At 39.9% G+C, this 15,473-nt stretch overlaps 1 protein-coding gene across 8 annotated transcripts in view; it reads right to left on the reverse strand.

Moving 5' to 3' along the window:
• Positions 1-15,473, reverse strand: part of spg11 (SPG11 vesicle trafficking associated, spatacsin) — a 76,719-nt gene that overhangs the window by 40,485 nt on the left and 20,761 nt on the right. For 4 of the 8 annotated variants that reach the window (XM_065022704.1, XM_065022705.1, XM_029668643.2 and 1 more), the window contains exon 15: positions 8,727-8,940. In XM_065022704.1, the coding sequence (XP_064878776.1) occupies positions 8,727-8,940 (214 nt within the window). The remainder of the gene's footprint in view (positions 1-8,726; positions 8,941-15,473) is intronic. The other 4 variants (XM_065022708.1, XM_065022706.1, XM_029668644.2 and 1 more) reach the window with 1 other exon arrangement.

Here is a 15,473-nt window from a genome sequence, read left to right on the forward strand (position 1 = left end):
TCCAAGCCGATTTAAGTGAAAACTGTAACTAGGCCACTCAGGAACATTCAATGTCATCTTGGTAAACAACTACAGTGTACAGTCATGGCCAAAAGTTTTGAGAATGACACAAATATTAATTTCCACAAAGTTTGCTGCTTCAGTGTCTTTAGATATTTTTGTCAGATGTTACTATGGAATAATAATTACAAGCATTTCAAAAGTGTCAAGGGCTTTTATTGACAATTACACAAAGTTGATGCATAGTCAATATTTGCAGTGTTGACCCTTCTTTTTCAAGACCTCTGCAATCTGCCCTGGCATGCTGTAAATTAACTTCTGGGCCACATCCGGACTGATGGCAGCTCATTCTTGCATAATCAATGCTTGGAGTTTGACAGAATTTGCGGGTTTTTGTTTGGCCACCCGCCTCTTGAGGGTTGACCACAAGTTCTCAATGGGATTAAGGTCTGTGGAGTTTCCTGGCCATGGACCCAAATATAGATGTTTTGTTTTGTTCCCCGAGCCACTTAGTTGCTTCATGGCAAGGTGCTCCATCATGCTGGAAAAGGCATTGTTCGTCACCAAACTGTTCCTGGATGGTTGGGGGAAGTAGCTCTAGGAGGATGTGTTGGTACCATTCTTTATTCATGGCTGTGTTCTTAGGCAAAATTGTGAGTGAGCCCACTCCCTTTGCTGAGAAGCAACCCCACACATGAATGGTCTAAGGATGCTTTACTGTTGGAATGACACAGGACTGATGGTAGCGTTCACCTTGTCTTCTCCGGATAAGCTTTTTTCCGGATGCCCCAAACAATCGGAAAGGGGATTCAGAGAAAATGACTTTACCCCAGTCCTCAGCAGTCCAATCCCTGTACCTTTTGCAGAATATCAGTCTGTCCCTGATGTTTTTCCTGGAGGGAAGTGGCTTCTTTGCTGCCCTTCTTGACACCAGGCCATCCTCCAAATGTCTTTGCCTCACTGTGCGTGCAGATGCACTCACACCTGCCTGCTGCCGTTCCTGAGCAAGCTCTGTACTGGTGGTGCCCCGATCCCGCAGCTGAATCAATGTTAGGAGACGGTCCTGGCGCTTACTGGACTTTCTTGGGCACCCTGAAGCCTTCTTCACAACAATTGAACCGCTCTCCTTGAAGTTCTTGATGATCCGATAAATGGTTGATTTAGGTGCAATCTTAATGGCAGCAATATCCTTACATGTGAAGCCCTTTTTGTGCAAAGCAATGATGACGGCACGTGTTTCCTTGCAGGTAACCATGGTTGACAGAGGAAGAACGATGATTCCAAGCACCACCCTCCTTTTGAAGCTTCCAGTCTGTTATTCAAACTCAATCAGCATGACAGAGTGATCTCCAGCCTTGTCCTCGTCAACACTCACACCTGTGTTAACGAGAGAATCACTGACATGATGTCAGATGGTCTTTTTGTGGCAGGGATGAAATGCAGTGGAAATATTTGGGGGGGATTCAGTTCATTTGCATGGCAAAGAGGGACTTTGCAATAATTGCAATTCATCTGATCACTCTTCATAACATTCTGGAGTATATGCAAATTGCCATCATACAAACTGAGGCAGCAGTTTAATATTAATATTCAATATTAATTTAATATTTGTGTCATTCTCAAAACCTTTGGCCACGACTGTATATCTGGCCTTCTATTTTAGGTTATTTTCCTGCTGAAAAGTGAATTTGTCTGCCAGTGTCTGTTGGAAAGCAGACTGAACCAGGTTTTCCTCTAGGGTTTACATTTTCTTTAAATGACCCAGTCCTTGCCGATCACAAGCATACCCATAACATGATGCAGCCACCACCATCCTTGAAAATATGAATAGTAGTACTCAGTGATGTGTTGTGTTGGATTTGCCCCAACCATAACACTTTCTATTCAGGACATGAAGTTAATTTATTTGCCAATTATTTTTGCAGTTTTACTTCAGTGCCTTGTTGCAAACAGGATGCATGTTTTGGATCATTTTTATTCTGTAGAGGCTTCCTTCTTTTCACTACCATTTATGTCAGTATTGTGGAGTAACTACAGTGTTGTGGATCCATCCTCAGTTGTTTTCTCATATCACACTCATTAAACTCTGTAAATGTTTTAAAGTCACCATTGGCCTCATGGTGAAATCCCTGAGCTGTTTCATTCCTCTCCTCTCCGCTGTTTCCTTCCTCTCTGGCTGTATTTATATACTATCCAAAGTGTAATTAACCTCTTGGTGACAGGGGGCAGTATTTTCACGTCCGGATGAAATGCATCCCCAAATCTAACCTCCTGCTTCTCATCCCCAGTAGATAAGATATGCATATTATTAGTATATTTGGATAGAAAACACTCTGAAGTTTCTAAAAATGTTTGAATCTGTGAGTATAACAGAACTTATTTAGCAGGCGAAACCCCGAGGACAAACCATTCCGATTGTTATTTTTTTGAGGTCACTCTCTTTTCAATGAGTTTTCATTGGAATCCAGATTTCTAAGGGACCTTCTTGCAGTTCCTACCGCTTTCACTGGATGTCACCAGTCTTTAGAAATTGGTTGACGTTTTTCCTTTGTGTAATGAAGAAGTTGCCCTGTTCAGAACGAGGGTCACTTCAAGTATACTGTTAGAGGCACTTGACCAGAAAGCTAGCTACAGTTTGTTTTCTTCCTGTATTGAACACAGATCATCGCATCTTCAATTGTATCGATTATTTACATTAAATAACTAAAGTTCTATTACAAAAGTATTTTGAAATGTTTTGGCAAAGTTTACAGGTAACTTTTGAGATATTTTGTAGTCACGTTGCGCAAGTTGGAACCGGTGTTTTTCTGGATCAAAGGCGCCAAATAAATTGACATTTTGAATATATATCGACGGAATGAATCGAACAAAAAGGACCATTTGTGATGTTTATGGGACATATTGGAGTGCCAAAAAAAGAAGCTCGTCAAAAGGTAAGGAATGAATTTGTGTCACGCCTGCAGGGTTGAAATATGTTTTTCTCTCTTTGTTTACGGAGGTGCTATCCTCAGATAATAGCATTGTTTGCTTTCGCTAAAAAGCCTTTTTGAAATCTGACATGTTGGCTGGATTCACAAGTGTAGCTTTAATTTGGTATCTTACGTGTGATTTCATGAAAGTTAGATTTTTATAGTAATTTATTTGAATTTGGCGCTCTGCATTTTCAATGGCTTTTGGCCAGATGGGACGCTAGCGTCCCATATATCCCAGAGAGGTTAATAACGTCACAATGCTCAAAGGGATATTTAATGTCTATCCTGGCTTCTGGGCCTGAGTAACAGGGTTTACTTTGGGCACATCAGTCAGGCTGAAATTCAGAAAAAAAGGACCCTAGCCCTAACAAGTTAATAACGTCACAATGCTCAAAGGGATATTTAATGTCTGCTTTTTTTCTTTCTTCCGATCTAGCAATAGGTGCCCTTCTTTGCGAGGCATTAGAAAACCTCTCTGGTCTTTGGATTGAATCTATGTTTGAAATTCACTGCTCGAACGACTGAGTAACCTTACAGATAGAATTGCCAACACGCTCTAGGAGTTACATTATGTAGCTAATTGATTGGGAACATGTGTAATTGCAATAAGACTTTAAACCGGACACATGGTTGTTCTGTCAACAAACAATAGCCACAGATTTTGTTCACTTAAAATGTTAGGTCTTGTTGGTTAGCTAGCTAAAGCTATTCAAAACAGTCAACATATAATATTAATTCCAGACAGCTACCCAGCTAACGTCCTGAGGGAAAATGCTAAGGGACCAACAGGGAACGTTGTAAGGTGCTGGGTAAGCATTTTCTGGAGTGGCAGCACACTTGACCAAAACCAGGCACAGTCATCAAGTTACTTTATGTTAATTGTCAAAATTCCTGAAAGATGTTTGACTGTTCGAATCCACATGCACTTCTTTTCATACATGGAAAGCAGGTATTCAACATTCAGTTCTGGAACATTGTTCTTGAATTTGAAAGACTAGTGATGATTTTTGTCTGTACACACAACTAGAGATTTTGGTCTTTACGTTGGAACATTAGAGGCCTTGGTTCTTTGCACTGGACAGAAAAAACTATGCAAGGTGGATTCCTATCCACATTTGAGACATGAAAGCTCTACCAGCTAACTTTAGCAAGATTCTCAGACTTCCTGGTCTTGCCAAAAACACAAAACAGGTTCTAATGCATGCCACTTGACCAAGCCCATGTGCAAAACAATTAGCTGGTAAAAGGAACAGGGGAAACCCACTAAAAGGAACAAAGAATCCTACTGCCTTCTGGAGATGGATGGTAGTAGCAGGACATACTACTGGTTGATTTTGAATCCCAGCTTTTGAATGTAGTGTCCCCTTTTATTAACACAACACCTTCAACACGAGCAAAGTTCATCACACCAGACATCAGCTTGTGCAACAATCTCAAGTAAGGGGAATCCATTCCTAGATAAATGTCCAGGGCTTCTGGTTTTGGATACATGCAATTGTGCAAGCAAAGATTTCATTACCACTGAGAAACTCGGCACTTCTCAATCTCTCAAGGAAGTCATTGTGGATAGGAACACATCCATCCACCAGAGCAATAAGAGGGAGAATGTACCACTGTTTAAAAATGTTAAGGCAAGGCCAGTCACAAAAGAGAAAAAGCTAACATCAGCATTAAAATGTGATTGTACACTTTCAACTTTACATAGCGAGCAAGTTTCGTGATGGAAACCTGAACACGTTTTTCTCTCATGAGAATAACCCCATGTCCTCCAATCCTTACAACTACCGGAATGCTTAACCTGCTAATCAAAAACTCTGATCTGCTAGGCCTGATTGCTGTAGACTCCTTCCCACCACGCCCTCTTCTTCTGACGTCAAAATCATTGACACATTTGTCGAATATGGCAGTAGTATCTTCCTGCCTTGGGTAGAGCACCAGTTGTAAAACTGCAGTAGAATCAATAGTGTGGAACACTCAACGAGAGAAAAGTGAGGGAAAGGCATCTGATAGAAAGCTTCCATGTAATTTCAGACTTTCCCAGAAATCCTACTAACAAACAGGAGCTTTTCAAAATGTTGACACATTTGGTGTGTGGGAATGAATTTGAAGAAGGAAAAGATCTGTTACAACTGATAAGTCTGTGGTGCTAAAGAGGTCTCTGACATCAATGCCAGAATGTGACCATGAAGAGTGACACTAGAGTAGGGGTGTCCAACCCTATTCCTGGAGAGCTATCATCCTGTAGGTTCACTCCAACCCACCTGATTCTATTAATTAGCTGGTTAATAAGCTGAACCAGTTTAGTTACAACTGGTGTTGGAGTGAAAACATACAGGAAGATAGCTCTCCAGGAACAGGGTTGGACACCCCTCCACTAGAGTATGCCTTCATATTAAAGATTCCCTTCAAAAGGGTGCACAGACCATTATCATTTCAACAGTGGATACAGATCTCATTACTGGGCTGTTCTTTGATCTTACCAAGGATTATCCAACCAAAAAGCTGTGGGTTGCTTTTGGTATGGCTAAAAACTAACAGAAGATTTGCATCAATACCATCTGCGAAAAGATTGGAATGCACAAGAGTTTGGCTTTGCCAGGCTTCCATGCAGTTTCATGAAAAGAGCAAAAGGGCAGCATGGAGAGCATTGAAGTCATTTCCAGAGGTGACTGATGCCTTTGTTTTCATGGCAGCTGAACCATTTAAACCATTTGATCTGGATTCGTTCACTTTCACATTGGTTGACAGATACACCTATGTTCTCTATGACAAGGTCCCATGTGGCTCAGTTGGCAGAGCATGGCGCTAGTTACGCCAGGATTAAAGGTTCGATTCCCATGAGGGACCAGTATGAAAATGTATGCAGTTGCTCTGGAAAGGGGTAAATTACTCAAATGTTTTGATTTATTAGCCAACGGCGACAGCTAGTCTTACTGGGGTCCGACATTACAGACAAAATACTTTACAATTTAAAACAACATGTAGTGCGTGTGTGTGCATCTATCAGTTACACATACATGTCAGTTCATACAGACAACAAGTAGGTCACATGGGGGAGTTGCATTGTGCCGTGAGGTGTTTATTTTGTTTATTTTTTAAAACCAGGATGCTGTTCACTTGCACTATATAAGATGAAAGGGAGTTCCACATACTCATGTCTCTATATAATACAGTACGTTTCCTTGAATTTGTTCTGGACCTGGGGACTGTGAAAAAAAAAGTTTATTTCGTTACTTGTTTTTTTCATGCATGGGTACGAGGGCTTACTGTTCGTTGTGGCATTTCATGCCTAAGTTTGCCAATTACCTAATCATTAAAATACTTGGCAACATCTAATAGTTTTGTGATGAATAAGCCATTTTGTTAGGATACAGCCTTTGCTAAAATGTATCAAGTTGTTTTCCCCCTAATCAATCTACACACAATACCCCATAATGACAAAGCAAAAAGTTTTCAAAAAATTTTGCTAATTTATATATATATATAAAAAATATCACATTTACATAAGTATTCAGTCCCTTTATGCAGTACTTTGTTGAAGCACCTTTGGAAGCAATTACAGCCTCGAGTCTTAGGTATGACGCTACTAGCTTGGCACACCTGTATTTGGGTAGTTTCTCCCATTCTTCTCTGCAGATGCTCTCAAGCGCATCTGGTGGATGGGGAGCGTTGCTGCACAGCTATTTTCAGGTCATTCCAGAGATGTTCGATAGGGTTCAAGTCTGGGCTCTGGCAGGGACACTTAAGGACATTCAGAGACTTGTCTCGAAGCCACTCCTGCATTGTCTTGGCTGTGTGCTTAGGATCGTTGTCCTGTTGGAAGGTGAACCTTCACCCCAGTCTGAGGTCCTGAGTGCTCTGGAGCAGGTTTTCATCAAGGATGCTGCCACCATCATGCTTCACCGTAGGGATGGTGAACTCAGGCCAAAGTGTTCAATCTTGGTTTCATCAGACCATAGAATCTTGTTTCTCATGGTCTGAGAGTCTTTAGGTGCCTTTTGGCAAACTCCAAGCAGGCTGTCATGTGCCTTTTATGGAGGAGTGGCTTCTGTCTGGCCACTCTACCATAAAGGCCTGATTTGTGGAGTGCTGCAGAGATGGTTGTCCTTCTATAAGTTTCTTCCATCTCCACAAAGGAACTCTGCAGCTCTGTCAGAGTGACCATCTGGTTCTTGGTCACCTCCCTGACCAAGGCCCTTCTCCCCCAATTGCTCAGCTTGGCCCAAAGCCAGCTCTAGTAAGAGTCTTGGTTGTTTTTTTATGTCCATTTCAGAATAAGGCTGTAATGTAACAAAATGTGGAAAAAGTCAAGGGGTCTCAATACTTTCTGATAGCACTGTATATCATTGATCTTGGCTTTATAATACAGTTTATTTTTATTGAGTTTAGTCACATAATTTCTCAATTTGCAGTAAGTCAGATGTCCAGCCAGATTCATTAGAAACTCCTTTTGCCCCATCTCTTTCAACTATACAGTTGTTCAATTCCTCATCAATCCATGAAGCCTTCACAGTTTTAACAGTCAGTTTTTTAACAGATGCATGTTTATCAAAAATTGGAAGAAAAAATGTCATATTCATGAAGTGCAGCATCTGGAAGCACTTAATTAATCACATCAGACCTAAAAGTATTTTTAACATCATCCACAGAAGAGTCACAGCAAAATCTTTTGTATGATCTCATACACTATTTAATGCCCAGCTTTTGGAACTTTGTCTTTCCTAGATATAGCTACTATATTGTGATCCCTGCATCCAATGGGTACGGATACAACTTTAGAACAACGTTTTACAGTATTAGTACAAACCTGATCAATACATATGAATGATATTTTTCCTGTAGTGTTTGTAAACCCCCTGGTAGGTTGATTAATAACCTGAAAGAGATTACAGGCACTGGTTCTCACACAGTGAGAAGCTTCCTCTTGAGCGGACAGCATGTTGAAAACCAGTTAATATTCAGGTCCCCAAGAAAGTAGACCTCTCTGTTTACATCACATACACTATCAAGAATTTCACACATATTATTTAGATACTGACTGTTAGCACTTGGTGACCTATATCAAGTGTGTGCAAAGCTGTCATCGAGGCAAAGGGTGGCTATTTGAAGAATCTCAAATATAAAACATTTTGATTTGTTTATTAACACTTTTTGGGTTACTACATGATTCCTTATGTGTTATTTCATAGTTTTGATGTCTTCACTATTATTCCACAATGTAGAAAATAGTAAAAAATAAAGAAAAACCCTTGAATGAGTAGGTGTTGTAAAACCTTTGACCGGTAGTGTACATTCTGTACATGTCTTATGATAAACTTGGGCAAATAAATTTTCAAATAACTTCAATTTTTTTTAGTTGATTTCACAAAAAAATTCTAGTAATGAACCAAGCTTCGGTGTACAGTGCAACACTAGTTGCCTACAAATATCTTAACTCACCATCACTTCGTGTCGACAGAGTTTGTGTCTGGTAAAACGTTTTTACATGAATGCGCATCGGGCACAAAGTTTGCCTAAGAATTTGTTCTTAACTCACTTGCCTTGTTAAATAAAGGCTAAATAAAAATGAATACAAAAAAGTGCACTGTACCCAGTATAAGCCACGCCCACTAAGATGTAACCCTGGCGAAGTGCCGTGTTTTTGAGGAGTCTTACGATACCATCCTATTTTACATGCATCCACGAGAGATGAACAGATAGTAAATACTTTACTGTCCTCAAACAGGACAAAGATGATCCCAGAATAGGGTCTACCTGGCCAACATGTAGAGGATGTGGTTCCTCATGTGGGCGCTGCACCGGGTGTTGTTGTTGACCACCTCTGCCGTGAGGGCGGGCCACTGGGGGGCGCTGGAAGGGTCACCATTCTGGGCGGCTAGGCTCTCAATCCACTCGGTGACCCTCCGCTGGTCGTGGTGGGAGGTGAGGTATGACCACAGGACCCCCGGGTCACAGGAACTGACAGCTGCTGGTCAAACATAAACACAGGTTGAAAAGTGTCAATTGCTCATTTAACTGCTCAATACAGTATTGAATTTGAATAAAAACATAATATTTCTTAAATATCACCCTTCCACACTAAAGTTGTAGTTAATGAGCGGAAGATATGAAAGTAATTAGAGACATAAGTGTACAAGCATGTAAAGTATGATTTGCATGTAAAATTTGTGACCCTTTTCAAGAATTGAGTCGTATGTCGCACGTCACTACTTCACAGGAGGCAATTTTACATTTGATTATTTATTTATTTTTTAAATCAAAATGCATTCTTTGGCAGAAATGCCATCTGGAACATGTGAACTTTCATGTGCCTTAATAAGAAATGTGTATGCCATCTGTAAATATGAATATAATTGTTTAATTATGAGCCTGGTTGGTTTAGCCATGAAAAAAATGAGGAACCTTCCTGCTAGCCATATTTGGCTGAGATAATGGATGGGCTGGACATGCTGAGAGGAGTTCGGACTGCTCTGCCATGTAGAGTGCTTCTGTCTATAACGTGAGCTGCTCAGTATGTGGAGGTAATTCTGGCTACCGCAGGTTTTTTTTAAAGACCTAACGTTGGACTGCTCTCTACAACATGGACTGCTCTCAACAACATTGCTGACCTGAATTTTTGTTGTAATGGACTACAACTACGGTGAGTGTGAACCAGAGTGACTTGACACAACGCAGGCCAAACCAGGTGTAACTACAAACAAAATGGAGTTAAAGGGGTAGCAGTCTGACTGTGATGCGTTCATCCGTGTATACGGGTAAGTGTCTAGCTACATTTTCAGATATTATACGTTTCTAATTTTGTCAGAAAGTCATTTTCATTGCAAGTTAAAGCGTACTGTTAGGTAGCTAGCGAACGTTAGCTTGCTGGTTCTCTAGCTGACTTTACGTGTATGATCTGCGTAGTAATATTATTTGTGTATCAGAAATCCATTTGCATTGCTAATTATTGGGGTGATTACGGCCATCTATTGTATTTCATTAACATGTGTACATGTTTACATGTCTAGACAATAGTGACCCATCCACTTAGCTGGGGGGTTGTTATAGTATTTCTTTCACATGACCCATCAATTTAGACAAGTGCCTGGGTAAGAATAATATACAATTATTGTATGAATATTTTATCATTGTTATCTGGACACTTTCTATTTCAGCAACCATTTAACTGTAGCGTTTACACCTTTGGTATCCTGTGCATGTGACAAATAAACATAGATTTGATTTGATTTAGTGTGTTTACCAGAGACTGGAATAAGAAGAACAGCATGACCTGCACCAAAGTCAGATTAGGATATAGGCCAAGAACTAGATAAAGTGTATTTGTGCTACTACTTTCACCACTTTTAGTCGTGAAATATTTGGTTATTTCCTACACTATTCACTCTGTTTAGCACATGGCCTCACATGTGAATCCTAAAAGAGATGGGTGGGGCTAAGGCTTAAGAGGGTGCAAACAACGCATAATGGATGTAGACAAAGAAGAGCTTTCCAGTAGGTGTACCAAAACATTCAAGGGCCATTTTCTTCAAAGTAGGGTACAAGTTTATAAACTATCAAAGCAGAATTACTTTCCCATTGTTCCTCAACTGCAGTAGATGATATACCATTTTCTAGCTCTGAGTCTCTACTTTTGTCCAATATAAAAATACAATAAAACATTTTTCTATATAAGACCGAATCGAGGCGGGGAGTCACATGTGAGTTGCACCTGTATAATCAGTTTTGTAGTTGCAAAAAATATTAGCAAGCACGTAACTTTGTGTGAATAAATACAACACTTGCAAACGTGTAACTTGAAATGTGTTGAGGATGAATGCAACTAATTTACTAAAATTGCGACTGATTCATCTTTTTCTGTGAATCAAAATGACATTTGCTGATGTTGAATCTGCGCGCTCAGAGTTTTGTAACTAACTTAGAGATGAACCTGTGCCAAAATTATTTGTAGTTGGAACAAAAGTCTGTGCTTGTAAATGTGTGCAGCGCTGGTGGGCAAAGTTCTTTATTCCTACTAATTAGGTGGTCATTCTGGAAAGTGCAGTGCCGTGTTTCAACTCAGAGACGAGAATGCCAAATCGAGGCAAAGGTAAAAATCTCAAGACTAACTATCTAATTTTAGCAACATTTTGTAATAAATACACTGGCTCCATTTTTTTAATGAACAATTATGTGAACTGTCTTGGGCAAGTTCAGGTTTACACAATACCCGTTACCTAGCGAGCTAGCTGATGATTGCTAGCTTGTAAGCAACATTAGGCTGGCTAGATGGCTACATTAGCTTACTTTGGCTTTTATAAAACAAACTGTCTAGCTTGCTAGTTAACTAGCTAGCTAACCTAGATGGTGAGGCTAAGCGTTCTTGATAATGTTTGTTTGTCTGTAGGGGAGTACTTCAAGTACTACCTGCCTTGTAGCTACCCTAGCAGCTAGCTGTATTATTTTGGTCTAGCTTTTTGAGAGGTTTCAGAGATGGACTGATTAGCATCCTTTCTCAAATCAAATCTAATTTGCTTGTGCTTCTAGCTCAGACAGGGCAGTAATATCTAACAAATTACACAACATATACCCAATACACACAAATCTAAGTACTGTAGGAATGAATTAAGACTATATACATATGGACAAGCGATGTCAGAGAGTCTGTATAGAATACAGTATATACATATGCAATGAGTAACTCAAGATATGTAAACATTAAGTGACTAAGATACCGCAGAATAGTATAGAAAACACTATATACATATGAGATGAGTAATGACAGATATGTAAACATTAAGTGACTAAGATACCATAGAATAGTATTGAATACAGTAAATACACATGAGATGAGTAATGCAAGAAAAGTCAGTGTGCCAACTTTACTAGGGGGAAAACATTGATCTGTTTGCTGTTACCCTCTGGACAGCAGATGCTTATTAGTAGTAGGCATGTTTATTTAACCTTATTTAGTCCAACCTGCTATGGTGGGGTTTACATTAATTGATATTCACACATTTGTTTTTTTTAGTTAGAATTACTGTCACGTTATTGACGCCAAATTGCAAACCTTAATTGAACCTTTTCTATTCCAGAACCAATGGGTGTCCCTGAGTCTTATCGCCTCTTAATGAGATAAGCTGTTTCAACCTGGAACAACTGTTCTCCTGCTTTGGTCTGTTTGAGTCATTGCAGAAAGTCTTGAAGAGCAAGAGTGTGTGAAGGGTTTTGTCCCAGGTCAGCTTTAACACCGGACTTAAATAATCAACATAACAAATCATGGCAATTGGGTAAGATTTGTAATCAGTTATGTGCTGGGCTGGAAGAAAAGCTTACAGACACTCTTGCCATTCAGATCTGGAGCAGTCCAGCTTTTTAAGTAATTATTCTGCACTATGGGCACAAACGGGAAGGGGCGATTGTTAATGTCCTCCATTTTGTACTTGACCTTTAAAAATGCGAAGACATTCAAGCGGAATGACATTGAGGGACACACACTGAGACAACGAGAATGACTGGATATATGATCTTGTCGCTAGAAAGTAGCAACTAACGTCAGCTAGCATAACTTGCTAGCAATGTTCAGTCCAAAGCCAGTCAGCTAATAACTTTAGCTTGCTTGCTATCAACTCAAAATCATCTAACTAATCCAATGTATTTTAAGTTATACATTTCCCAGTCAATTCATTACTACAATGCGGAGCCTTTTGGACCACATAACTTTTGAAATCCATTTTGGTATTATATCAGAAAAAGGACATGTTTTACTGTCAGAAAAATGTATTGGTCAAGCTCAGGCACTTACATTTTTAGGTGCATTTTCCAACCAGCGCATAATCCTAACAGGGTGGAACCTAGCTGGGGGAAATTTTGAGTGAGCAAGATTGAGCTAGCATAAATGGTGAAAACCTGAACATGAATTTTACTTCTCTATCAAACATAGATCAACATTTTGAAATTTGGCTAATTTCTCTATAATTTAGCCTAACAGGGTAGAAATGTAGGAGTGGAACATAGACTAACAAGATGAAACTCAATATGAGGGAGATGTGTCACGCTGCATGAGGCAAATGGTGGTCACACCAGATACTGACTGGTTTTCTGATCCACGCCCCTACTTTTTTGTGACCAACAGATGCATATCTGTATTCCCAGTCATGTGAAATCCATAGATTAGGGCCTAATGAATTCATTTCAATTGACTGATTTCCTTATTTGAACTGTAACTCAGCAAAATATTTGAAAATGTTGCATGTTGCATTTATATTTTGGTTTAAACCGCCCAGCTCTTGGTATAATCTCTTCCATTTCTCGGCATTGGGAGGCATTTGGAGGTCTTTGTGTGGTTTGGACCAATAGGATTTTTAATGAATTTATTTGCACATTATGGTGGAAAATAAGTATTTGGTCAATAACAAAAGTTTATCACAATACTTTGTTATATACCCTTTGTTGGCAATGACAGAGGTCAAACTTTTTCTGTAAGTCTTCACAAGGTTTTCACACACGGTTGCTGGTATTTTGGCCCATTCCTCCATGCAGATCTCCTCTAGAGCAGTGATGTTTTGGGGCTGTTGCTGGGCAACACAGACTTTCAACTCCATCCAAAGATTTTCTATGGGGTTGAGATCTGGATACTGGGTAAGCCACTCCAGGACCTTGAAATGCTTCTTACGAAGCCACTCCTTTGTTGCCCGGGCGGTGTGTTTGGGATCATTGTCATGCTGAAAGACCCAGCCACGTTTCATCTTCAATGCCCTTGCTGATGGAAGGAGGTTTTCACTCAATATCTCACGATACATGGCCCCATTCATTATTTCCTTTACACGGATCAGTAATCCTGGTCCCTTTGCAGAAAAACAGCCCCAAAGCATGATGTTTCCACCCCCATGCTTCACAGTAGGTATGGTGTTCTTTGGATGCAACTCAGCATTCTTTGTCCTCCAAACACGACAAGTTGAGTTTTTACCAAAAAGTTATATTTTGGTTTCATCTGACCATATGACATTCTCCCAATATTCTTCTGAATCATCCAAATGCTCTCTAGCAAACTTCAGACGGGCCTGGACATGTACTGGCTTAAGCAGGGGGACACGTCTGGCACTGCAGGATTTGAGTCCCTGGCGGCGTAGTGTGTTACTGATGGTAGGCTTGGTTACTTTGGTCCCAGCTCTCTGCAGGTCATTTACTAGGTCCCCCCGTGTGGTTCTGGGATTTTTGCTCACCGTTCTTGTGATCATTTTGACCCCACGGGGTGAGATCTTGCGTGGAGCCCCAGATCGAGGGAGATTATCAGTGGTCTTGTATGTCTTCCATTTCCTAATAATTGCTCCCACAGTTGATTTCTTCAAACCAAGCTGCTTACCTATTGCAGATTCAGTCTTCCCAGTCTGGTGTAGGTCTACAATTTTGTTTCTGGTGTCCTTTGACAGCTCTTTGGTCTTGGCCATAGTGGAGTTTGGAGTGTGACTGTTTGAGGTTGTGGACAGGTGTCTTTTATACTGATAACAAGTTCAAACAGGTGCCATTAATACAGGTAACGAGTTGAGGACAGAGGAGCCTCTTAAAGAAGAAGTTACAGGTCTGTGAGAGCCAGAAATCTTGCTTGTTTGTAGGTGACCAAATACTTATTTTCCACCATAATTTGCAAATAAATTCATAAAAAAATCCTACAATGTGATTTTCTGGATTTTCTTCTTCTCATTTTGTCTGTCATAGTTGAAGTGTATCTATGATGAAAATTACAGGCCTCTCTCATCTTTTTAAGTGGGAGAACTTGCACAATTGGTGGCTGACTAAATACTTTTTTTGCCCCACAGTATGTCAAATAACAGTCTAAAAACCACCTGAGGGCAAATAAATCCGATTTGACTGTTAAGACAAATCGCAAGGCTAGGAATCAGATTTGTATCTGATTTCTAACCACCCAAGAAGATTTCAAACCACCTACTTATCTAATCAAGGTATAACATTAATCTTTAAAAAATATATAGAATTTTTCTTCCACTTTGACAATACAGAGTAATTCTATCAATTTTAATCACACTTTGTAACACAATAAAATGTGAAGAAAACCAAGGTGAATACTTGTGATACCCTAAATTAGGTCTGATATAGTTGCTTTCAGTTGTTTCAATTGACAGGTGCTCCACTGTCATGTTGCACACTCTGCTATTATGTTGCTCAATTTGCGGCAGCATGGTAATTTAGGAGGGAGACAACACCGAATATTATACTCAAACTGTTGATGGCGTTCCATACAAAGCAAAAAAATGCTGGTTAAATGACAGTATACTCCAATGAGAAGTGATAGATTTGTATTAAACCTCTGGTAGCAGACAGTGCATGTCAATATGGATTTCTGGACAATATTGCATTTTCCATCATCACATCAATTTTTTTTTAACATCAATGTTTGGGGGGGAAAAAGTGACAGCCCGAACAGGACTTATGCCGCATTCACAACCTATCAGAGGAACGACTTGTCAACTCGGAACCATTCACTTGCTAACTAGCTACGTAAAC

This window comes from Oncorhynchus nerka, linkage group LG9a (genome assembly GCF_034236695.1).
Source record: "Oncorhynchus nerka isolate Pitt River linkage group LG9a, Oner_Uvic_2.0, whole genome shotgun sequence".
NCBI classification, from domain to species: Eukaryota; Metazoa; Chordata; class Actinopteri; order Salmoniformes; family Salmonidae; genus Oncorhynchus; species Oncorhynchus nerka.